The sequence below is a fragment of the Aplidium turbinatum genome, chromosome 7, assembly GCF_918807975.1.
Source record: "Aplidium turbinatum chromosome 7, kaAplTurb1.1, whole genome shotgun sequence".
In the NCBI taxonomy this organism is placed as follows: Eukaryota; Metazoa; Chordata; class Ascidiacea; order Aplousobranchia; family Polyclinidae; genus Aplidium; species Aplidium turbinatum.
In genome coordinates, this window is record NC_137478.1 from 18,926,781 (window position 1) to 18,953,592 (window position 26,812).

The 26,812-nt window shown below is 36.0% G+C and overlaps 1 protein-coding gene across 1 annotated transcript in view; it reads left to right on the forward strand.

Moving 5' to 3' along the window:
• Positions 1–26,812, forward strand: part of LOC145773980 (sushi, von Willebrand factor type A, EGF and pentraxin domain-containing protein 1-like) — a 127,774-nt gene that overhangs the window by 53,952 nt on the left and 47,010 nt on the right. Inside the window, exons 14-20 of the mRNA XM_082585108.1 lie at positions 1,960–2,157; positions 2,843–3,082; positions 4,878–5,108; positions 11,348–11,569; positions 12,758–12,955; positions 24,383–24,598; positions 25,493–25,643. Of these exons, the coding sequence (XP_082441234.1) occupies positions 1,960–2,157; positions 2,843–3,082; positions 4,878–5,108; positions 11,348–11,569; positions 12,758–12,955; positions 24,383–24,598; positions 25,493–25,643 (1,456 nt within the window). The remainder of the gene's footprint in view (positions 1–1,959; positions 2,158–2,842; positions 3,083–4,877; positions 5,109–11,347; positions 11,570–12,757; positions 12,956–24,382; positions 24,599–25,492; positions 25,644–26,812) is intronic.

Here is a 26,812-nt window from a genome sequence, read left to right on the forward strand (position 1 = left end):
AGATATTTGATCTTTTGATGAACGCATCAATTTTGGATTTTAATGCAAAACATTGATGTTTTCTGTTAGGACCAATTAAACTCGTTCAGTTTTTCAAGCAAATATGGCATTTGGCATAATTTCAGAGCCCAATGTCATTGCAAAAATGATGGACCAAATCTGAATTTTAGTCCTTTAGAAAAATCACAACTTTATTTTTCAACATTGATAGGCTAGCCGATTTAGACTCGGAGATTTGAATTTTGAAAGCCATTTCACTTCACAATGCAATTTTATTTTTTATCCCTAGCCCAGTGGTTCTCAACCTTTTTTCTTTCTTGGCCCATTTTCATTGCACAAAAATTCGTATGGCCCATTAATTGTTTCTGCAAGAAAAAAACTGCAAAATGGATTTAAAAACAAAAAAACAGCAGAAAATATTCAAAACAGATTATTTATTGAACCGTGCATCAATGAGATGCGTTATTGATCCTGAACGTTATTGACCAACTTGTAGTTACAGTGGTTCTCAACATTAATGCCGTATTCCTCCTTTGAGAGACACAAGTATTAACAATACTGTAATGTCAATTTCTCCCCACAATAATTCACAAAAAAATACTAAAAACAGATCCGCACAAATTTCAGTAGGCTCCGCTTTCAGTTAGGCCAGGGGCGGGTAACTTCTCCAGTCGGCGGGCCTAAATGGGAAAATGAAGTACTTCGCCGGATTCATGAATGGCTAAATTAATCGCGTATTTAACTACCTAGACAAGGACTAAATCGTATTTAATGTAATGTAAACTTTAAGTTTAAACTTTTAAGCATTTCAATAGCTGCTGAAGTCAATGAGACAATGTGGTCTATGAAAGTTGTCAACAAGTTCTTTGAACTCTGGCTGCATGTCGGACGTACAAACCCTCAGTAAAGACTGCACGTGAACATCAGTGAGATTTTTTAGCTAAACAAGTTTCACGTCTGGATTTCACGTTCAATAGATATTTAGATAAATTTACATTTCTTCCTAATTCCTTTCAACACGATCATTCCCCCCTTTAAGTTAAAAAATTATCCTTACGGAGCCAAGTGGCTCCCTATAAGAATTAAGAACCAGTGAACCACACTGTTGCAGTTGCTTAAAATCAACGTTCGTATATTATGCAACAGACGGCATTGATTAAATCACGCCACCAAAATTATTATTTCAATATTTAGAATGGAAATTACCACAACTTACAGCAGTACCATTCATTGTTGCTACAATCAAAACAACTAAACAAAACACACAAGTGTAAAATTAACTATAGTAACGCAAATGAAACTAAATTTTTCACTAACTCTTGCAAATTTTTAAATAGGTCTGTGGCCCACCTCAAAATCTTTCCATGGCCCACTTAGTGAGCCATGGCCCACCGGTTGAGAACCGCTGCCCTAGCCTATTTTATCTACTGGCCTGAAAGTGGACACGAAGATTGGCTTACTTGCGTTCCCGTCCACTTAATCTAAATCTTCAACCACTGAGTGTAAGCCTGGATACGACAATGCAATGAAAGGGTTTTAAACTCTGATTCCATTTTACCACATAAATTTTTAAAAGTACTGGCAGCCTGTTGAGTCTGTAACTCTAAATAAAGTTAATAACTTACACAGCATCTTGCACAGAAGTGTTAATATGTAGTAGGCTACTTTGGGTAAAAAATGATATACTCTCTGCGACCCTTTGCGGGGTTGCGACCCCCAGTTTGGGAAGCCCTGGTCTAGCAGATACGACGACTTGAAATGTTCTCAAACCTTTTGGAACACCGTGTATAGTATACAAATTGAACTGATTGACAATCAGCTTTGCTTTTAGAAAAACCTTCACTTTCCATCTCAATTGGTTTATTATAAAATGCTTTGTATTAAATTTAATTTCAAGTGTCTGAAATGGTACAGAGAAACGTAGTAAAATGTTGAAAATAATTTTTTTGTTTTCTTTAGATTGTCCCACCCCAGTACCAACCGCTGCTGTTCAGGCTGCTACCCCGTCTTCAAACTCCCAAATTCGACCATTGACTGATGTTTCGTATCAATGCGCTGTAGGCCTTGTCACACCCCCTGGCATTTCAAACCAATGCAGTCCATCTGGATCATGGGCTCTTCCTTCTGGTGATGTAAATTTGCCAACTTGCAATGCGGGTATGTCAACTAAGTTACGATATAACTACTAATTAGTTGTATTACTACACTTGGCACTACTAAGTTTTGTTAAGAAACGTGTTGTTCCGATGTGTGGTATTGCTTTTCTGAGATTAAATTCTATTTGTTTGATTCTAACTTTTTGTGATTTAAGATATGTTTTTTAAATATTTCCTTAATTTTCGATGAAGCAGTTCTCTTAGGTCAGGTGTTTGTTTAAAGCATTAAGGTAGCTCTCGTTAATTCAATTTCGGTACAATAGCTTTTGTAGAAATTACAGCAAGACAACTTAAACTACATTTATTTTAGTGCCAGCGTGATGCTTTGAACTTCCAAAGTTTTAACGTTTTACAGTAGCCTACACACAAAGCCAGCAAGGCAGAATTTGACACATCTCAACATGGCAGGAGTCAAAATGATGAATCTTATTTATCCCTTCTTTCATTTTTGCTTCTCTACATATTATATTTATTAAATAATTTCTCCAGTCTTTCGGGACACTTTTATTACCATTCTTTCTTTCCTTTCCAGATTCAGTCTGCATCTCTTACGACGAACTACGCTTCAGTCATGTCAAATCAATTGTAACCTACTGCAAACACAGTTGCTACGTCACCAGCATAATTCGTGAACGTGAAAAGAAAGTTCCGGTGTAATTTATTTTTGTACATTCTTATTTATTCAGCGTGCACTCCAGCTCAACCTCCTAATGCCCCGACAATGAACAATGCTGGAACAACAGGTTTAAATACAAGACCCACCTCTTCACTCACTGGTCGTACCACGGGATTTGCAGTTGGCGATACTGTGACTTACACTTGCATAGATCCTGAACAAACTATCGCTGACGCAGAATCTACGTGCCAGGCGGGGGCAAACGGTTGGGATCTTGACTTTAACAGCATTGGAATTTGCCAAACCACAAGTACGTCATTAACACAATATGATAAGAATTATTTTGTAACGCTTCAAAGACGTAAACAAAAATTAATGAGCTCCAATACATACCATATATATTTGTTGGTGAATACAAAGTATTAGCAGAAAAAAAGAAGAAACAAAACGCAACAAGGGTTTACTGTGCAAAAAAGTATTCCTTGTCAATCAGTAACGTCTGATGGTTTTCAGTTGAAAGGCGTGGTAAACTTCAAGTAGGCTAACTATCACTATTCGATATTTAATTTGATTACAGTCATATACTAAGCGCACTGGATTGGAAAGTTTTTAATTAAAAAGCAATATTTTGCAATTTAAAACATTAATTAAAAAAATTATCGTGACTCTTTGGTATCGACGGTTTCATATCGAAATCGCTCCATACTGGAACAAATTTGCAGGTTTTAAACGTGCAGGCAGTAGGCCTACAGTATGTAGTTAAATTGAAGTTTTGGAGTACAAATTTACAACTTCGTAGGCTATGCTGTATGAGCCTAATATTGTCCCAAAATCATCCTTTTTGTTTGTTCATGAATCCTGTTTTACGTCATGATAATAACAAACATGAGGCCATATTTATTGACTATAAAAGAATTCCATTTCATTTTTTTATGATGAGTTTATAAAATGTCATGGATTGAATGTAACTGCACAGTATTGATATATATATATAACTGCAGTCGGTGGGACATTTTTTTTATTCTTTTATGACACACTTTTTTGTTTTTACTGGTTTATCTGTGCAGTAGGTACACTGGTTATGACCACGAAACTATAAATCCCGTGTGGCAATGTTCCAATTTGTAGTCTCTATAGAGGCCACAAAAATTTGTACTTTTGCCAGCCTTGCTAAAGTGCTCAAACTTCAAGCAGTGAGCGATGCACACTTGCACAGTGCAAGCAGCAAGATGTTTCCAGCAAAAAGGCTCCAGCAAAGTGCTCAACCGGCATAAATCAATAGCGTCCATAACTGTATTTATCGTGACATGCTTAGAGATGTTGAGGAAGTCCACTCTAATTTGTTTAACCGTCTTTCGTTTTTCAACTTCCAATTTTTCAATTTGAAAAAGTCTCAATCATCTTTCGTAGGTCAACGTTTAGTTAAAACTGCAAAAAAAACACAGTAGTCTGCATGATACTTCTTTGTCTGATATTTTGTTTCGGATGCGCAGAGTAAAGCATGTCTGTAGATTTGAAAGATATTTGGCATGTTTATAACATCAGCAGGCAGTCTTTTAACTTTCCTTAAATTTTATAACTGTTTGGATTGTTATACGGTTGAAGCCAGTATTATTTTTTAAATAATTTGTAGCCTAGTGTAAAAGTCGAGTGTATTCGATCGGACTTCACAAACCTTGTCCAAAACACAACAAAAGTGCGATGAATACAACTCTTAACAGCGGACTCTTACGTGAATTGCAATATTGTATGTATCTTAGTCATCTTTTCCGAGAAGATGTAATAAAGCAGGTCAAGTTTATTGCTTGCTACAATTAATGAAAGGAAAATCGTTTGTGCTCACTTAAGTTTAAATAGTTTGCAGCATTAGCCCAATACTTTTATGGTCCACTTTTGAACATGTCCATGATTTAAAAGAACACTATTGAACTATTTTCGTTGCTTTCTAAAATAGGTTTTACCATTGAATGCTTATTGGGAGACAGAGAGATGGTGCTTACACGGCACTGCTGCGATGTGTTCTTTCTTTCGTGGTTACAATAATTTTTATTCCTTTTTTTGTGAGATTTTACCTCCTTTACTTTGTAATATTGTTTTCTTTGCAGGATGTGGTCCACCTGTTATACCTCAGAATTCAGGAGTTCAGCTGGTTCTTAGTGATCCACCAGTGGCTTCGATGGACGATGCTTTCGACGTCAACACAATGCTCACCTATTTCTGCCTCCCAACATATCGTTCTGAACTTTCCGCTTCGCTCCGTGTGACAATGTGCCAATCGTCTGGCCTTACTTGGTCTCGTGATGGTGAAATTGCTACTACTCTCAATTGTAGAAGAGGTACTATATGTTTGTTTTTTGTATTTACATATTATCTCATTGACCAACCAATCCCTAAGCATTAAAGCAACGACAACAACTGGAAAACTGTGAGACATGATATAAGTTGTTGCATGTACCCTTTTAATAACAAATTTGAAAAAAATTGACGATCTGCAATTGCGTTTTTCAAAGTTAATGCAACAAAGGTCGTGATTGGTTGCTTGTTACGTACTTTTACATTGTTTAATCAACATTGTACTTTTGCTTCTATGTAATTTTCACGATATAAAATGTAATCACAACATATAAAAAACAATGCAGATAATCTTGTGATGTCAAAGGTGATGAAAATCAAACTTTACAGAAAAACGATAGTTTTGTTTCTTAAAATCCACACAAATCACAAAATTGTCAATAGTAGGCTTAAAAAAGATAACTTCAAGCAAATATACAACTACTTGAAGTTTTCTTTTCTAAGTTTTATTTTTTTCCAGCATTGTATTATATCGACTGCCTATCCATACTAATATCAATCTTGCAAAATCATTTTTACATTCGAAGCTCAGCACCTACCATTGTTTAAGTGATTTCATCTTTTTTGTTGGCTGACCATTCGGCTCTGTAGTGAAGTGGTGAAAGCCCTAGCTCGGCGTTCGAAAGGGTGCTGGTTCGACACCGCACAAGAGCATGTGGCTGTGTCTTTGGTAGGACACTTAAAGCTTCCTTCAAGTCCACAATCTAAATATTCAACAACTGGGCGTAATTAAACCTGGATACGACTAACTAATTTTTTTTTGTTTTTTTGAAGTTCTGCTTATCATATTAGCAAACATAATTTTGTGTATACTACCACGTTCAAGACAAGAAAACAATAATAAGAACACCACATGATGCAGTATACCTACATTGATACATTTTTATATTTTTAATACCCACTCTGTTGTGTTTTTATGCTGCGCTAGTAGTCACACTAATAAAAAGTAGGCATAACAGTAGCTTACGTACTGTATGTAATATACAGTCTATGAACACCATCAGTATCCATAGTGGGGTGAAAGAAGAACTACGCAAGTCCACAAGACTTCAAACTATTGTCCTCTACTCTGTTCTTTAAGTCAAATTGAATTGTTTTTCCAAAAAAAGCTTGAGTACGACTCAATCACCTGAGCATTGGTGTCGGGTTGCATTGCTCTAATATGCACAAATGGAGACTACACCATCAACGGAACCATCTATTGCTAGCCAAACGGTGATCATGATCTTCACGAACTGAATGACCAATCAATGCAAATGCTGCTTCACACAAGCCAGAACACCTAACCCAAGTCACCGATAGGACATTGTACTTAATTGTGGTAAGAGGCAAAAATCATCGATTTTCGAACTGGCAAAGTAAAGATTCACACGCAAAACGTGCATACCAAAAAACTGCAAGAGGCCATACGTTATTGAACACCGGCTACGTCTCAAGTAATTGGTTGGGGTTTAGTTTCTTTGTATACATTTTGTTTGATATTTAGAGGTAGTGTGGGGCAAGAAAGGTCACATTTTGGTATTATCGTTTATATCTTTATGAAAGGTTAAAAACATCCAAGTTTTCAGCGTTAAAATTCCCACTTAAAACATAGTACAATAATCGTGGCATCGTTTAAAAAAATGATTTGATTAAAGTTTTTTTTTACTGTAATACTTAGTTTAGGCTTAACTTCTTTCATTCTAGGACTTGATTCCAAGCATTGACTGCTTCTTGTATGAAAAGTTTCCAAGACTCTCCTTTTTTGCTGTGTGTATTAGATGTATGTTGGAGTGCTCACTCGCTATCTTCTCATGCACTCTAGCATCTTAATGGACACAATAAGAGGCAGTAACACAAGTTTGTGGCAAGCAAACTGGTTTAATTAGCAACTCCATGAACACTGACACGTGCTGTATTATTCTCAAAATTTCAATTTCTAACACATTTCAGATATGTTTGTTTTTATGCACCGTTCTGAATTCGGTTTCGGCAAGAGGCTGTTTTGTTTTTCACGGAGGTCTTTCACCACCTCATAGAGAAATTGTTTTTGATCTTGTGATTTCGTTACCGCAGACTGATGGTAGTCTGTGATAAGCCCAAGAGCTCGTTTTGAAGAGTCATTTACAACCTTAAGATGAGAAAGTCGTCCTTTGACGCGGTTATAATCCTCATCTTTTTACCAGAGAAAAGTCCGTTTGAACAGAAAAATAGGCTCCTTATTAATGCCATTGAAAAGCAACCAAGACTGTGGGCCAAATAAGACTTTCAGCTGCGTGGAAAATGTAATAACAGGCATCTGCTGCTCAGCACTTTTCAAAGAAGATTCTTTGCTGTATCTCTTCATGACCCTAGCCATACTTTGCTTTTGTTGCACACCAGCGTCACTGAAAAGAAATGATGACCAAACGCTCTGTCAGATACCAAAAGTGGTTTTCAAATTTGCCAGCCATGGCTTGGCTGAATTGTCGAAATCTGTCAGATTTATGTTCTTTTACATAGGTGAGCGCAACATTTCGTATAAATTCGAATCCTCAAGAGGAGCTTGAAAGGATAAAGTTGCTCTTGACCATGCCTTGGCATAGAACAGGCATAGCAACTTAGCAAGGTCCACAAGACCACAATTTTCAACAGTTGAGACTGAGGAATATCTTTCAACTGGTGCTGCAGAATGGCAATCTTGATGGTGTAGAACATCCAGCGTGCATGATACCTTGCACCAGGTGCCTTCATTCTAAGTACCTTTCCTTCTGGAAACACTCCTCCTGAAATACCAATTATCATCAGTGAGCTAATTATCACAGAAACGTGATATTTCTGCAATAAGGTAGAGGCTACAAAGTAAAAACACGATACTTACCAAGAAAGATGAGAGTCAGCTCCAAAATTTCTTGATGATCTTTTCTAGAAGTATCATCAAGTAATGCAGCTTGACAAAAAGAAATGGTGTTTTCACATTCAGTCTTTACCTTCCTTCGTTTTACTTTATACACTTGGAAGTCATGTTTTTCAAGGGAAGGCCAGCGACCGAGAAGAACTTTAAAAGCTGCCTCATTTGGTCATTTTGTGGTGCTATACACCAAAGCAGCAGCCACTCCACACAAAAGTTCCAGCACATGAAATCAACAAGCTAGTTGCAATAGACTACTTACAAAAGCTCTTTCCAGGCACACAGTTACTCCTTTATGAATTCCTATGTTAACTGATGTTGTATCAAACACGAAACCGATGATTACATGTCTATCAATAGTAAACTTGTCCAAAGTGTCCAGAAGTACAGTATCTCAGTTAGCTCTGCAGCTGTGCTATGACCATTATCTACCTTTTGAATGCGCAAAATTTCGCTGTTATCATGCGTTGCAGTCAAGAGAATGGCAATGACTTTTTGGGGTGTCATTGATGTGATGTCTACAGCCTCTCACGAAATCGATTTGCAATAGAATATTAAGACTGTTGACCGATCCTTTGGTGCTGATACATTGCAGAAAGACTTCAAGCTTTTCAATACTTATAATGATTGGTTTCTTTTTCCAGTTTTGTATTTGAAAATAAAACGGCTGTCTTGTGTCATTTTCTGGACAAAACGTCCCAACAGATAGCCTAAATATAATGTGTCTTTTCCTCAAGACAGATCAACTAAGTCCACAAATTTCTTATTCACCTAACCCGCAGAACTATTATCTACCACCTTGTGACTAGCTACTAACTCTTCGTACAAAACCACAATACTTCACTGGCCGCGAAAAGGCTGTAACATCAACTAAAATGACACTAAAAGCATGCACTATTAGTGACTCTCAGACTTGGAGCAGGGTGAAGATGTTCCACGTAGAAGTTAACAGAGGAAGTGACATCAAAATCACGTGGTCAAACTTTGAGAAATCCTCTGATCAAATACTGCTAAACCACTTTGAAATCGACTAATTTTTTGGAAAAATTCAGAATTTCTCGTTAGCTGAACCAGGGTCAAACGTCAAAAACAAACAAAAATTTTTGGTTCAAATATCAGTGAGCAAAATGGAACATTATTCCAAACTGACAAAATTTTTAAAGAACATCAAAGAAAATGAGCCACCCAAATGTTGGTGTTAATTTTGTCTGTTTGTTGGTTAAGTAAGTTAATCTATGACTGTCTTGGGCACGTTTCCCTTCGATTTTGCCTATGAGTGAGAAAGAGAGAGATGTTCTACAGTAATGTTTTTTGCAACACTTGTCCTGGAAATTGAAGTTGTTTTTCTTTGATATTTTTTAGTAGATTCTTTGTTTGATTAACTTGATTTAAAACACTTTGGTTGGTTTCCCTGGCAGTCCGGGAAATCCTTTGCATTTTTCGAAATGCCCACATTTCAAATCCTTTTGTTCTTTTAGTCATTTTTGTTGTTGATTGTCCAAGATTCTAAAATATATTTTAAAATTGGATAACTGTAACACTTTAATACTTTGTAGCTACTTGAAAAAGATATACACTTGTTGCACAATATTGACTACATTTGCTAAAAAGCAGCTTTTGCTTGAGCTATACATGTATTAAACTTCTTGACGTCTTTTGCGTCACGGTTTATTGTTGTCCCAAGATACCAAAAACTCTTACTTTGTTTTATTGTTAATTCATTCATTTTAATTTGACAAATTAGAATTTTACTTTCTTTTTTTTTTGTGATTATCATTGCTTCCGTTTTCTTTTCATTCATTTTCATTTCAAATTCTTTATTTTTTTCATTTACTTTGTTTAACAAATTTTGCAGTTTTGGTTCCGAATCAGCTCTTAAAACAGCGTCTTCACCATACCTTAGACTATCAAAATTAATTCCCCCAACATTTACGCCTGCTTCATCTTCATGACATCAGAGAATGATCTCACTATACAATGAAAAAAGGCTTGGGAGAGCACACATTCTTGTCTAACGCTTCTCTTGATCGATGTCCAATCGCTATGTTGTGATTGACCTTTATTGCTGCAATTTGATTAAAGTAAACATTTTGAATATTACAGTACGTAGATCTTTATTATCAATTCCAATGTTATCTAGCATCTTCAGTAATTTGGTATGTTTCACTCGGTTGAAAGGTTTCTTATAATCAGTTAAAGTGATGTACAAATCTTTCTTTATTTCAACTGATCTTTGTACATTATTCTTTAAAACAAGAACAACATTTCTGCTACCGTGGTCTGGCATGAATTCGTATTGTTCTTTAGCAATTTCATTATTGATTTTATTCTTCATTCAATTAATTTTGTTCTTGATTCGGTTCATGATAATGCGCAGCAGAATTTTTGTAATATGTGTTGTCAAGCTGATTGTGCTGTGGTTTTCATATTTCTTTGTTACCGATTTTAGAGGTAATGCTATAAAAATTGACTTGTTCATATTGGTAGGCATCTCTACGGAATCATATGTTACTGAAGGCTTAACTGCAAAAAAATTAGTCAAGAAAATGAAAATAAAATTTTACTTCACTTGAAGGTTTGAAGCTTAAACCAATACAGCTAGCAGAAAATTTGCTGTAGGTATTTTCTATTGTCACGTCATTTGTACCATACACCACCCGGTACACTCAAGCATTTTTTATCAACATTAAATTGACTAGTTTTATCTGCTGAGCTGTTTTACCCGAACTAATTTATTTTTTTACTATTTATCAAGTCTTGATTTTTCTTACACACATACAAATAAAAAAAACTAAGCTTTAAAATTATTTTGAAAAATGCTTTAGTCTATACACTTACTGCTATGCCAAAACTTTATGAAGTTATAACATTAATAAACATTGAATGCATAACTTTCAAATCGTTGATTTGAAATGGTGGCACATGTTTCTTATGTCGATTTTTAACGCTGTTTAGTCACCTATGTTAAAATATACACAATGTGTTTTTGGCTTTGTTTTGCTCTGCTGGAACTGATCTCACATTTGTTTTGCAGCGTAGTTAGATTAAGCAAATAAAACAATATTAGAATATGCAGGAATTGGGGGACTAGAATAAAGGGGTGTTTTGTAAAGTGCTACCTTGTTCACCGACACAATCGTTGTTTAAACCTATGCTATAAACTTACAATTGCTCTCAACTTAAATTTTCCACAATTTCACATTTTTTCACTCACAAGTTGTAAATGCGTTTTAAGTTACCTAATGGTCTATAAGTTTCTTATTAAGATCTATCGTAAATTATATTTTTGTAAACCAAATAATGTTTTGTGTTTGCACCAACTTGTTTAAAATGGTTGTTTGTTTTCTTTGGCAGCTTGTGGAGAGCCACAGACACGTTCACCTGCCACTGCAGTATCTCTGGGAATGAATGGTGGACCGAATTATTTCTACTTAGCGACTGCTGAAGCTGACCTTAGAACTAGAGTTAATTATGAATGCCCTTTTCCTTTAGTGCGTGTGCCATCTGACATTGAGAATATTTGCGAAATGGATGGCACTTGGAGTATAACAGACATTTCAGGATTGCCCTCATGTGGTATGTTTGGAAGTTTTTTCTTTTTAAAAAGGCAGAGTTTACTAATACAGTAAATAGTGGTAAGATCCAACAACTACATAACGTTTTTTACCTTTTTGGGATTTAACCGTTGGGGATTATGGGCCACATGGGTGTAGGTGGCACAAATCCCAAACCACCTCAGAAGTTGGTTTGAAGTTCATACGCCACTTTTACATTTAATTTTTTATTTTAAAAAAATTACTTTACCTTAATAATATAGCCCTTACAGTAACACATTCTAATGCACTGTTTTAAGATTTTAACTTTTAAATCATTATAATATTGAATCGACGTACATTGCGGATGTAGCTGGAGACAATGTTGTAGGTTATGATGCTAGTAAACCTAATTGCGATAAACGAGTACAAAACAGAGGGTATAAAGTATGAATAGCGTAAGCTTGAAGAAATCATGTAAATTTTTATAGATCAAATATTTTCACATTCTGTCTAGAAATCCGGTTTCTTGGTTTTATAATCCAACTTTCGGGTAGCAAAAAAATAGTCAAAAAAACACGCATTTCGGTTCGGATAAACCCGGTTAAACACTATTATCAATATCACATAATGTTCACGCTACTATCAGCAAAAGATATAAAAAACTGCTTACAATATTTTTTTATATAAATATCTTTTTCAATGTTTAGTTTTTAATCTAAAGTGGTACCTACAGCGTATGCTAGGTAGGCTAAGTTAGTTTCACTACTTGGGTCAATTTCTATGTAGGGTGCAAAGCGTTTTATGTAATTCCCAATCTATCTTCTAAATTTTGTAAAGTAAAACAACAATACCAAATAGAATCAACTCAACGTCTGTGGATTATTTCGGCTAAATTTATTTTACTCAGAAAAGGAAAAATCTGGTTTCTACTAAAAGCTTTTTTAAGCCTATAACACAAGATTAAGACAAGATTAAGACTTTTAAATTTATTTTTTATAAATTTTTCTAAAATTAATTTTAAAATCACAATAAATGTATGTGTATATTTTTTGTTGTGCGTAATGATTTTATGAAATATTACTGCAACGTTTATTTTCTTAGATTAAGTTTGTTGTTATGTGATCTTGGGTTTCGTTTGAGGGTCAAAAGTTTTGTTGAAATCAGTGAACGAAAATTATTAAACAGGCCTACCAACAAAATTTTTGTTAAATGATACTTTTTATTGCAGTTTGTTCTCCACCACTTCCTTCTTTCGCGAACATAGATCAGACTTTGATTCCTGCGATGAATGACGGGTACCTTCCAGATACGACCGTGAATTACGCATGTGAAACAGGTTTCAGAATAGTTCCAGAAAATTCTGTAAACATGTGTACATCATCTGGCTGGTCAGATCCTACTGCAAGTAATATTGCATGTGTAAGAGGTAAGCAATATTTTATTTTGTGATACACAAGGTTTAGTTTTTAAATTGCGCTCAACTTACTAACAAGTAGTTTTGAAATTCTAAACCACGGTAACTTACTCACCACTGGGACAGTTGTTTGTTTCATAACTACCCAGTAGACCAGAGAATAAGCAACTGCGTTAAAAACAGTTTATGCTTTCTGCATTTACAGTATAAATATCTAAGAGCTAAAGTAAACTAACTTTCCATAAACGATTGGCAGTTCATAGCAATTTTTTGCATTTAGAGGTAGGAATTTTGTTTCATAATATTTATTAACTAGTTGGTTAGGGTTGTAATTTCTCATAAACGAGCAGAATAATATCCCAAATGCAAAAACAGTTATTACAAGTTTGGCATGGTGCAGCCTATTTAACAATTTTTCTTTTCCGTATAATGTGATGATACAGCAACAAATGCTTGTTCTTTTGCATGCGCTATTCCTGTTTCAGGCTAAGGTGTTTATGCGCAGTTCTTTTCATTTATTCCTGCATGATTTGACTTTATTGAAAATTGATTTGGAAGTGGCATGAAAATTATACTTGAAGTCATTGAGAAAAGTGAGACGCTGCTTTCCAGATGTTTATTTGCTGTTGATTTTTCTCCAATAACAAAGTGTTTAATTTTTCTTTTCTTACAACCTGGCTAAAACAACTTGTCGATTTTTAGATGATGTTGCTTAAGAAAGTTCTAATTTGATTGGTTTAACTCAGCACAGTTTATTAGTTTTGTGGACAAGGTAAGATATTAGTTGTATTTACGCAAAAAAAACACACACACACATTTCAACAGGCCATAACACTTTTATGTTTTTTTAGCGTCCAGGTTTTGCATCCTTATAACAAATCAGAAAAGATGTAATAAGTTAGCAAACACTTTCTTGTCTGAAATTGTAATTTTTTTTCCTAGGACCGCATGCGGTGTTGTAAAAGGCTTGTTTTGTTTTATACAATTTTTATTTTAAATGTTATTTTTCTCATTTATCATTATTTGCAACAATCGAACCAACAAAGTTGAAAAAGTTTTTCTTCTTTAGTGATTAGTGAAAGTACAGTTTATTTGTATATCTATTGATGTTAAATACTAGAATGGCCAGAAAACGTGTATTTGTTAACTACGGAAGGTGTCGACATTGACACCTACACTAATAATCACCTATAAAACGTTTATTTGAGCAGACATGTGAAGTTTTTTGCATTTCAAATTAAGTCAGAAGAAAAAATTCTGTTCTTAAAACTAAAATTGTAGTTTTGTTGATAATGTTTTGCAAGGTATTATTGCTGCGAGGCAAATTCCTTGCATTCAGTAGCCTAAGTTTCCCATATACCACATATTCCACAGGTTGCCTTTCGGCAGCACTAGTAAATAGTTACAGTGTTATTGTTGCCCAGCTCTGCCGTGATTTGGCAAAACCTAATATCCGCCATTTTCAAGTTTTCGAGACAAACGCCTTTTTGTGTTTATAGCTGTAAAATTACCAAGGTAAAACATTTGAAGTTGACTTTTGTAAGGCTGGAACGGACAACCAAACAAAGTTTTTTAGAATAAAATTTGAACCAGGTTTTTGTTTGTTTATTAAAACATGGCGTATATTTGATTTTGCCAGATAACTAGTTATGAAACATGTATTAGGTTTGTATGATAAAACCTAATATATACTCTCGATGTTGACTTTAACCGCCTTATTGGCTTATTTAATGTCATGCGTTCGTATGATAAAGCCTAATATAAGCTAAATGTTGGCTTTGACCACGCTATGTTGGCTTTGTAAGCATAAATCAAACCTAAAGTACGGTAAGCCTCTGGATTTCTCCCAGAACTGTGTATCATTTCGTCACTGTAATCTGTAGATAACTTTGCCGATATCACAGAACCTTGCTAGGTTAAAGACTATCGCCGATTTAATATCAGTTGCTGGTAGCCTACTTGATAACCAATAACCATGCCTTCATTTAAGGCTACCGTAGCCTACTACATTGGCTACATAGCATCTGGTACGGTTGATTAGAAATGACCAAACACACTGAGTAGCGTACTCCGGGGCCTCTGCTTTAAAATCTTAATAACCGTATTCAAGCTAAGTCATTTAGCGTACCGTAAAGTCAACTAATCCATCAGTACACCAGTAGGCTACGAAAAGTCAAACTGATCGACGAGACGTAAATGATACGGCATTTAATGAAAAGAAAAGCTAGTGTGTTCGGACGGACATTTTTAGGCTAGCCTACATAATTAAGCATACTTAGTGCTTAACATGATTTTAGCCCAATCTACTTTATCGAACGCTTTTAAATCAACTTCATGCAACTCAAGAGATCCTAAGATGTGGTGAAGTATCTTGTTTGCATGGCTGCTGAAATTTTGCCTGTCACGTGACGATATCCTGTTACGTGATTGGAGTAGATGAATATGTTAGGTTTCAGAAAGTTATTTTTGCACAGATTAGAATATGTTAGGTTTTACACACCAATTATATCGAAAATCATACTACATTGTGGCATAAATTTTTGTCAGGAGATGCATGAATTTTTTTTTTTAAACTTTAAGTCTTTAAACGTAGAAAAATGCAAAAAGTAATTTTCAGCAAAATGGCGGATATTAGGTTTACCAAAATCACGGCAGAGCTGCTCAGTACATTTTCGTCGCCTTCTGAAAATCTGTGGAGTTCTTCCTCTGTTATGTCTAATTCTTGCATGTGTCTCTGCGAAGGTACAACTCAGCTCATCAACCGGTTAGAACATAAACTAAGCTAACTTAAATAACTAAATAAACTCGTATAATTTTGTTGCCTAAGGCAAACAATTGCAGACGTACTTAGATCTGACTTATGCTAAAATCCAAAATTGTATGCCAAATTTGCCTGGCTCAGTTAGCATAAAAGGAAGAAATAGGCATCTGTATTTCGTCGTCTAACCCTAACCACAGATTTAATTTTTGATTTAAAAAGCAGCAACAGCTTTTTTATTAAACTTGTTCTCTGTTTGTTTTGCTGTTTTTTTTTCCTTTTCGTTTGTTTTGATATGATCCAGACCATTCTGCTGGACGTTTGTCTCGCTTATTTCGTTTCAGACACTTTATTTCATTGGAATTTTTGCTAGCTAACATGCATAACCGATACTACGATAAATCTTCTTCTAGAATCACTACAAGATTTAACATAACACTAGAAAGGCTGAAGCCTAGGGCCTCAAGATGTAGCGACATCAAAATGTAAGATGTACCATTGTACCGGTAGGCTACCACGGATATTCAAAATCATTTAAAAACATATTTGTAGAAACTTTCACCAGGTAATAACGTGAAACTTTTCTGGCAACCAGTTCCAATGCAAATTAAATTTCTGTGTTTTTTACTGAAAGGAAAATTGGCTACAACACAGCTTAACTAACAAAAAAACAGAACAAACTCAATGATTGGATGAAAGACTGTCTTCCATCCAATCATGAAAATCTTGCATCCCATTCCATCTTTAACATTTTCCATCTTCCATTGCAAAATATGCCTTCCATTCCATTTTCTATCTCATTCCCTGACAGTGGGTATGCTAGGAGAAGGTCAGGTTAGTTGACTCAGCGGAATAGTTGACTCACCCCTAATATCTAACCAGTCATGCATAAAAGCGCAAAAGTTATTCCATTGTTTCATTGGTAACATGATTTAATATCAGCATTAAAAAAATTATATGTCTGAATGCAACAATTGACGAGTTATGCGAGAAAGTATGTTTTTGACAAAAAAAAATAAAATTTGATGTCGGAAGTACGTAAGGTAGTATATCTTAAAGTAGATGAATGTATGAAACAATATTTTTTACAGGTTATAACTAAAGTATGATGCACATTCTGTATAATTTTGGTTGGTCTCTTCTCTGGAGAAAATTAGTGGCAGACATTTTTTCTGATTAAGCACCGAAAGCTTAATTGACTCACTGGCAATCATCCTAGTTGACTCAATTAGTCAATTTACTCTACAGCTAGGCAATATCAGAACATGGCATGTTTTTTATGAAAATTAAATGATAAATAGCTTTTATTTATTTGTAATAGCAGATCGAAATGTTAAATTTGCAGAAAACTTCTTTTAAGGTACCGTAGATAAAATCTAAATTCTAATAGCCTACTGTAAATCTATTGCATGCTACTCAACTATGGGCAAAAAGTCACCCGAAACTAATAACCTAGGAGAAATTCCAATACATGTGTTTGAGCAAGCTGCAAACGCCATGTATGCTGGTAGGCTACATCTGGGCGGAGTGCTTCAAAGCAGTTTGGAAAAGATTAAACAACGTATCAATGGTGCAGTATTTAAGTTAGGGATTCTAAAGGCTCATCAGGCAGCGTAAAAATGGAATATGCAAAACACAGAAAATTTTTCACGCATGAAATGGAGAAAGGTTTGGCGGGACACTGCATGAATTTGGTGAAGCAACATCATGGCCTATTTATAGAAAAAGTAAAACTGCTAGCTTTCGAGTTTGCTAAGCAAAACCAAGTTACTTTCCCAAAAACTGGTCTGACAACAGGAAAGCCGGAAGAGTGTGGTTGTGGTCGTTTATGACAGGGGTCCGCAAATACTGGGTCGCGACCCAAATTTGGGTCGCGAGATCATTCACAGTGGGTCGCAAAACGGTTTAAAATTACCATAAATATAACTTGTATGGCAAAAATAAATACAATCATATAGTCTTTGATGTGCTGAGTTTCGTACAATTTGGTAGGCTACAAGAAAATTTATACTTTCGATTGTAGTACAGTAGTTAAGCCCACGGTTATATATATAGCCTGAAAGACAGCTTGAGCCAGGGCATGAAAACTCTCTCAGCTTAGGCTATCTCCAGAACTGGCGACTGAAACTTAGCGAAAACAAAACTTTGGCGGCAGCTTTCCACCTATAGCCGACAGTCGGGAAGTTGATCGTGAGCTACATGTTCAGAACAATGGAAAACCTCTGACCTTCTGCCCCGAACCAGAATATCTTGGGGTGACACTAGACAGATCGTACACATACCGCCACCATTTGGTGTCACTGCGCAAGAAAATGACATCCCACGCTGCACTACTCAAGCGCCTGGCAGGCCACAGCTGGGGGGCGAGGGCTGACACTTTGCGTGTATCAGCCTTAGCCCTTGTCTACTCTTCAGCAGAGTACTGTGCACCTGTTTTGTGCTGCAGTGCACACTGCCATAAACAGAGCCCTGCGCACAGTTACCGGATGCATGCGTACCACGCCATTGGATAATTTTGCCATTCTCGCTGGCATCCAACTTTCTGAGCTTCGTCACGAAGAAGCCACTCTGTTTCTTAGCCGACGGGCACTAAAGCCTAACCATCTTCTCCATCACACGATCTCTGCTTCCCCAAACCAACACCCCAGTCGACTGAAATCAAGATAACCATTCGTGCCAGCCGCTCAACTTCTGATCAACGCAGCAGATGAACTTCATCTCTGCGGCTACTTGGGCGGACTATAAATGGAATTCTGAAAGGAAGTCAAGTACCACCGGACTTCATTCGTTCATCCCCAACGCCGACACATGCCCCATCGGCCTGACACTACAAAGACAAGCATGGGTGCGCCTCAACCGTCTTCGTACGGGCGTCGGGCTTTTCCGGTCAACCATGCGCCATTGTGGAATTGGCCTCTTCCTCCTCCTGTGAATGTGGTGCCGAGGAACAGACTGCAGACCACATCATCAATAACTGTACCATCTTCAAGCCACCTAACGGAGTGGAAGGTCTGCGTGCCATGGATGATGAAACTGAATACTGGCTGCTCTCTAATAGCCTTCCAGTGTAGTCCGGGAACATCTTGAGTCTGGGCTGGTAAAAGGATAGTGTAGACCCTCAGCCCCAAAGGCTTGCACGATGACGAAGCGCACGGTTAATAGGTCCACCCGCTTATTAAGCCCAAGTTGGTCCATTCCGGAATTACTGAAGGTATAGGAGTGGTAGAAAATTGTCTCCCGCAGCCAAAATCGTCCGGTCCCGATGTGGCCTTAATAAGTGGGGACGACCGTATTGGAATTGATATTAATTTGCAAAGGGTTTTGCGCAAATTATATGCTTCCGAAACGTTTGGGTTGCGAAGACTTCGAACGTTTGCTTTTTGGGTCGCACCAAAAAGTATTTGCGGACCCCTGATTTATGAAACGCCATAATTTGCCATTATACGTAGCCTGTTTGTCCTTAACACTAGAAGTGCTATATGCATTTTCTTTAATGTTTACACGAATTGTGCAACAATATACGCATTTATGATGTAGCTACCTGTCCACCTGTTCAGCAATCAGCATGAGTCAACTATTCCACAGGATGAGTCAATTAATCCTCAGCATTGAGTTACAGTAGTTGACTCAATCTAATACAAATTTTAATGCTTCTAAAAATTATACTTGAAAACTCGTTATCGCTCTGAAACAAGTCCTGGAGTTAAGGTAAAGCGTTCTCCATATTTGATGAAATTTTCAGCTTGGTAGAAAAAAGCTGTTTGAAATTAGATGCATTTAACTAAAAAATGAGTCAACTAACCTGACCTCCCCCTACTATGGATCTATGTTAATTCCCATCATACAATAATTGGTCACAGCGGTAAACCATAATCTCTTCTTTGGAAAATTTTATCATAAAGTTCCCGAATCCGTTCGTCTGTATATAATGACCGAAGAAACACACACTTGAACTTCTTTTCAAACAGTGTATTTCTGTAAAATTAGCCCGAGGCTATCGAAAACGAGGGGGGTGCAACGCCGTACACCACTGAAAACTGTCACTACAGAACAGATTACTTGGATAAAAGACGGAACTTTTGTCCAGCTAGCAAGCACTAAGCCAACAGTTAAATGTGCGACTAACTCTCAAGCAACCATTTCACGAATGACCAGAATAGATATCAATATCTCAAATTCACGTAGAAAGTAACTGTGACGCAATAAATGAAGACATTGTCACGCAATTCAAAACAGGTGTCCAAAGCTAGTAATCCAATGTATTCATGTTTAAACAGGTTTCAAACCGAAACAGGCCCAAACAGGTCCAAACAGGTTTGACACAAGTCTTATTAACGATGGTGCAATTTTGGCACATTTTCTAGCAACTTCCATGACGTAATATTCAGTAGACTTGAACGGTTTTTATATGACGTTTGAATAGGTGAACCATTGTCTGGAACAATAATACAAATTTTAGGCTTTATTTGCAGTTACTTTTTAGTATCCCACATAGCTAGTAAATGAGCAGCACATATATAATGTTTTGCGCTCTAATTTGATCAGTGGTCAAGTTCTGAGCTACTTTTTAGACATGGACGTTTGAAATAACAGCTGCCAGGTGTAACCTGTTTGGACCTGAACTAAAATGTCACTTGTCAATCCATTTTTCTAGCATAGGTAATTTTCTAATCAATTACAAAAAAATCTGTTGACAGACGGAAATTAAACTTTTTTTTACGGGAAAATTAAGTCCAAATGATCTGATGACGTTATCAACGTAAAAAAGCTATAGAAAAATAATTCAGGGCTGTGGAAACGGGCGAAAAGTAGACGACTCCGATTCCAGCCTCAGTGTTGCCAAATTTTGAAAGGTTGCCAGATTTTACTGAGTTATTGTTCTTTTTCATTGATCTAAATATTAATTTAACTGAATTGTAATCAACATTCAAACGATCACTTTCACAAAAGCTGATGAGAACCAGCACTTCTTTTTTCTGGTAAAGTTTTGAAGCGCAATACGTAGAAGAATAAAAACTATTTTAAGAAAATCTAAAGCAAACAAAAATTTTGTTGCTCATCATTTTGTATCAAACCCGAGTCGTAGTCGACTGTTTTTTTTTAACTATTCTGACTCCGGACACGCCAAAACTCCTCCTCCGATTCCACGACTTCGATTGCACAGTTCTGAAAAACATATTTTTAAATTGCAGGAAAACTTAATGTGATAGAGAAAAACTGATTTCATTTTTGGAATCAACGATCTCTAATTAACCCAAAACGTTTTTTACAGTAAAATCAATTAAGAAAAAGTATTCTTTTTTATACCAGTGAAATACTACAGGTCTTAGATTTTGTTATTAATGTATTTAATTTAGACTTTAAAGAATAATAATTGAGAAATGAAACACGACCATACTGGTCCAATAATATCAATCAATACAGGTCAGACAGTTATACAGTAACTGTTTGACCAGATTTACGGAACAATTGTTAAAATTTGACAAAAATTGCACCAAAAACTTGCCTCATAGGCTACAGCAGTGCTATACGCTTAGAAAAATGGATAGTTTTAAGCTATAAAAGCTTATTTGTTAAATTTGTATTTTTCAGGCTGGAGCCAAGTTGCTTCGAACAGTTTCTATTTCCAAATTATGTAGAAGTGAGGAGTTGATAAATTAAAGTTGTTAAATTTTGTAAACTTTATCGGTTTACATCTGAGAAATCCATGAAAGGCATTTTTGCTGAATAAACGCTTGACAACTCTTTATTTAACGCACCCAGGGATTCATAGCATAACGCACCCTACTCTGAGAATATAGTTAGGCACCTCATAGGCCTACTTCTAAAAATCCCTAAAATGTGCTATCTATTCAGTTATAGTACAAGTCTTGTTTTTTGTTTTGTTCATTCTTACCCCGATGATTGAAGTTTCAAAATAAGTAGACGAGAAGGCAAGAAAAATAATTTTTGTGTCCACCTTTAAGCATAGGTTTTAAAAAAAACACAAATGCTCTTTGGAATGAAGGGTTCTCCTTTGAATTTATTATGTGACTACTTAACAAATCGTTTTCAATATGTTCAAGTTTTTAAGTTTAGTTGTTTTTATTTCTGACTATCACAGCGAAAACATTATAGGCTATACATCAACATGGCAAAGGTCTAGAAAAACATAAAAGCGACAAAACGCGAAGGTTAGGCTAAAACGTGCTTGAGAGTTGAGACCGAAATAAGTGATGACGTTGATAAGGTAAAAACAAAATTGGGACGGTCGCAAAACCTTCAGAAAAAATTTAAGACAAAAGGAGAATAAGAAAATTACCAGCAAAAAAAAAACATATAGGCTACTCAGGCTATTATTTTATTATTCCATATAGCAGATATTTTCAAAAGATAAAGCTTTGGTAAAGAGTTTGCTTTGGTGAACCATAGAGAAATAAAACAGAGTAACCTTAGCGGGTTTAACATACTTTTTTTTACACAAAAAATATAACTTAATTAAAATAAACTCAAACGTTTTCGACACGTATGTGTGTCCTCATCAGGAATTAAATCTGCAATATAGATAAAAGGAAAATTCGTAAGATAAATTTGACTTTGCACTATAACTGTAATGACACTCTGGACTGAAAAGCACAAACTGAACAAATGACACAAAAATGATTACGAATAAATTATGCGGTGGTAAACAGATCACATGAGGTGTAAACTGCAGGCATTGGACAAACAATTAGAATACACACAAAAGGAACGATAAGCCACAGGCGAATACGTTTGACGTAACAATCCATCTCTCAACCAGCAGTTAATCGCCTGTCGCTTATCGTTGTATATTGCAGATTTAATTCCTTATGAAAATACACGTACGTATCGAAAACGTTTGAGTTTATTTTAATTATGTTATATTTTTTGTGTGAAAAAAAGTATGTTGAACCCGCTAAGGTTACTCTGTTTTATTTCTATATTTTCAAAAGAGTTGTGTAATTTGTACTGTAGCCTAAATAGACACTTGCTATGACAATTGGCCATGGTGCGTTATCAAGAGTACTAATGGTCGTGAGGGGAACACATTTTTAAACAACATTATAAAAAACTTTTTACTTGACTTTTATAAATAGTCCTTTTGTTTCCAAGCAGAAAAAGATGCGTGTGTAACATTTGTTTCGCCCCTACATCCCACAAAGGAGTAGGCTGTGTATGGCTATAAAAATTCTATATGTTGTTTACTCTAACTAAACCACAAATGTCGCTAACTGTTGAATTTCCTAAGATTAAAGTTGAATTTTCTAAGATTAAAGTAGCTTCAAACTAAAGTTAAGCTACCGTATCAATTACTTTAATGACGTTACTCGATTGTACTTTAACAACGACCGTCTGTTATTAGATGACAGGCAGCACCTGGACTAGGAAACCGCAAGGTTCTTTGGTGCTTCCAGTCTTTTCTGCGTTATACAGTACAGTAGGCCTACATGTGCTGCATTTGTGTGATTATGCAATTTTTTTTCGTGCTGGAAGGGCAAATAAAAAAATGAATCTCTCTCTCTTATCAGAAGTCTCCGACAGACGCATTTAGGCGTCGAGTCAGGCGTTTCGTTACATGATGACGATTGTACAACTGACATTAAATGTTAGTGACCTTGCTGCTACAATTATGTTTCAAAGTGCAAAGTGCAGCTCTGATAATTCTGAATTTAAAAAATGATTTAAATATGAAAACCAGCTGAACATCCATTCAACCTGGAGGGCATATGTTGTACTCTGTAAATTACTTGTGGAGGAGAAACATTCCTATCTCTGATGCGCTTTGAACAACAGCTTTTTAGAATAAATCTGTTAGTCTACTTTTTGCTAATGACAGGTCACTAACCATTGATGACTACGTTGCATTCTGCTTAGGTCTTGAAAGCAACTTCTACACTCCTGAATACTAAAGCTAGCTTTTTCAATCCTGCAGATTTTCCACTACAATATAAAATAATTTAATTTTACCAAGTACAAAGACATACTTTTTGTATCTCAATTATTACTTTTTTTTAGGTCTGCTTTTTTAGGGGAAAAATGACGTTTTGTTATTTCGTACAAATAATTAACGTGTAGGTTGCAGCACTGCAGCGAGTGCAGCCTTGCTTTCACAAAGTAGGCTAATTTTTTTTAAAGCTGAACAGTTGAGTTTCCATGCTGTTATTTATTTAAACTGCAAAGCCTACTGCATGTTTATTGAATTCTCTTTCACATTTCATAATAAGTTTGAGTTTATGATATGGCCACCTGGCTTGCCAACTTCATGATGCTTGTTGCTTAAAAAGCAGACATCGTGTCGAAAAATTAGCTAGTAGACTTAGACTAGTAAGAGTAGGCTACATATAACATACGGTAGTCTACCGGATAAAAGCACTTATTTGATACTCAAGTGAGTGAAGCAAATCATTGCTTTGCAGTCAATGCTCTCATAGCTTTTTCAGATTGCAGAAACTAATGATACGGTAGTGGAGTTAAATTTTAAACGTAGTATGTTAGTTAAAGTTAGTCGTAAGTGAAATGTTTCCACTTTGATCAGCTGGTATGTTGAATTTCAGAAATTGATCACAAAGTTGCAATTGCAAAGTTTCACAATAAAGAAACATAGCGCTCCATTGCTTCCAGCGCTCGACAAGCGGAAAGAACTTAATAATGATGATGTTGATTTTATATTTTATTTTCAGAATGTGGTGACGTTCCTGTGGTGACTAATGGACCATTTACTTTTACTTCAAGTCCCACGCCTGGTAATGCGCCGTATGTTGAAGGCACAGAGGGTATGTATGTGTGCAACAGTGGAACAACAATCGACGATCCAAACTTGGCTATGAACAGTTGCGGGTCATCTGGAGATTGGAGCAGATCGACTTCACTTCCAAACCTCCCGACATGTCGACCAAGTAAGCCAGTATTGATTCGTTTAACAATGTTGCATAATAGTTTAATATTACTGAAATATATAATTAAGAATTATTTCCTGGCTGTGTCAAAGGCTAATGTAGGCTACCCATTAGAAATGTTCAAAGCAGCAAAACATTAACATTTAAAATTATTTACACTGGATCGTAGAGTATGTCTGGCACTTTCTCGAACAGTCTTAAATGCCTCGAAAGAGCCACAACGGTCGGTTTGGTTGGTATTGAATCTTTATCCCGGGACTGACAAAGCCTTTGATAGGCTATTCCTGGTAGTTTCACATAACTTACTTGTAGAAGCTTTTAATGAAGGGCCGGTTACTGTGGTCTTATTGGCAGGCGCAGATAAAGTGTTTTACAGAATGTTCACTACACAACTTTGGTTGTGTGCAGTAAAATGTGTGTCGTAAAATGATAAACATGCCTATCTTACACAACAGCGTAGACTACAAAGTTACGTCTTTAACAACAAATAGCCTAATTCACTTTTTTTAAATTTTACTTCTGTCCAGCTCATTTTATCGATATATAATGTTATAGTGTCAGGTTAGTTCTTGATATAAACTACACGCGACCACGAGATTAACTATTTTCTTAACTTGAAACCGTTCGTTTTGTCTTTTTTCGTACTGCACACTTTGCAAAAGAACTTTGAAAGCCGATTTTTATGCTGGTATTTTTCAAATTTATGTAGGTTACACCTCAAGATTCAACTTTACCTAAAACAATTCATTGAAACCGTAATTTGCAATGTAAGCACCTCTCCTGACAAGATCAAAATAAGTAAATTGCTCATTTTCAAGATAAGTTAACAAGTGGGTCTAATTAACTCAGTTAACTACTCAGTGCCGTCACTAATCTTGTATGTTGCATTTTTAGACGATCCGGATGTTAACATGATCGTACTCTTGGATGCGTCAAGTGCAATGGTGGAACCAGCGCAGTGCAATATTTTTGCGAGTCCTCCTTTTCTGGCTACCCCACCAGAAGACTATCCAACTTTTGTACAAGGAAGAGCTGTCGTAGAGGAGTGAGTAATGTTATACTGTTATATTAAGATGAAGATCGTTTTTTTAAATGTTAAAAATAAAAAATATAAAAATAATATAAACAATAACATAATAAACAAATTGACTATTGCAGCCTATCAGACAGTTTTCATAAAGGATTCTAGTTTGGTCTCCACCAGTAGAGTAGACTACACAAGAGGGAAGGTTGGATATCAAACTACTCATTGAGTTTGATATCTGATTTTTGTTATTATTTGGTTGTTGACTATGACTCTATTTAATACATTAACATTTGTTTTTTTCATCATCGCAACTTATTTATGGTTTTGTATGGGACTTGAGTTTTGTGGACACATATTTTTGTTATGATATAGCAATTGAAAGCTGATTACAAAAATCGTACCTAATAAGTTACATTTTGTCCAAAACTGAGTTATCGCCAGTGTTGTACGCTGACGACGTCAACTTTTTGTTGACGCTGAGGCTAGGGCCGTCAGTTTATTTTTTAATTGACGAAAGTGATAGAGCCGTGAACTATTTTGCCGATTTTAAGCGTCACGCGATATGCGTCATTTTTTGTTTTCATGGAAAATCTCGTTTCACAATGAGAGTTTCACAATGTATTCTGGCCAGCGCTACTCATCCGAATTACCGGCTTTCGCATTGGTTGGAATGGCTACCAGAAATACAAGCGGAAGAAGTTTGCCAAATCGTGATCACTCATATCGTGAGCAGTATCGAGAACGAGGTGTCAGAGAGAGAAAGCGAAAAATCAATGAATGTCCAAGGTTAAAGATACTTTAGAAGCCTACTTTACGCCGTGATATTTTTAGGCAATTTGCGCTGACGCCGTCAATTTATTTCATTGACGCGTACAACACTGGTTATCGCTTATTTTGGACTTTCTTTGCAGTCCAAAGTCATATACAAAAATTTCTTTGCTGAAAGTTCTATCTAATTTCCTCTATGGCAAACCAGCATCTTTCAACCTCACGGATATTTTTTGCTAAAAGGGATTAAAGTGCAACTGCACAATCGAATTAACATTGGCTAGAATCCATTGCCAAAACATCCGGTACTGGTTGAAAAACTCACTTCCTTACAATTGAGGCCCACAGCCAAGAAACCGCCCTTTTTCCCACGCTCTCTAGCGCTTCTCTCTCACGCTACTTGGAAGTGGCAAACTCGT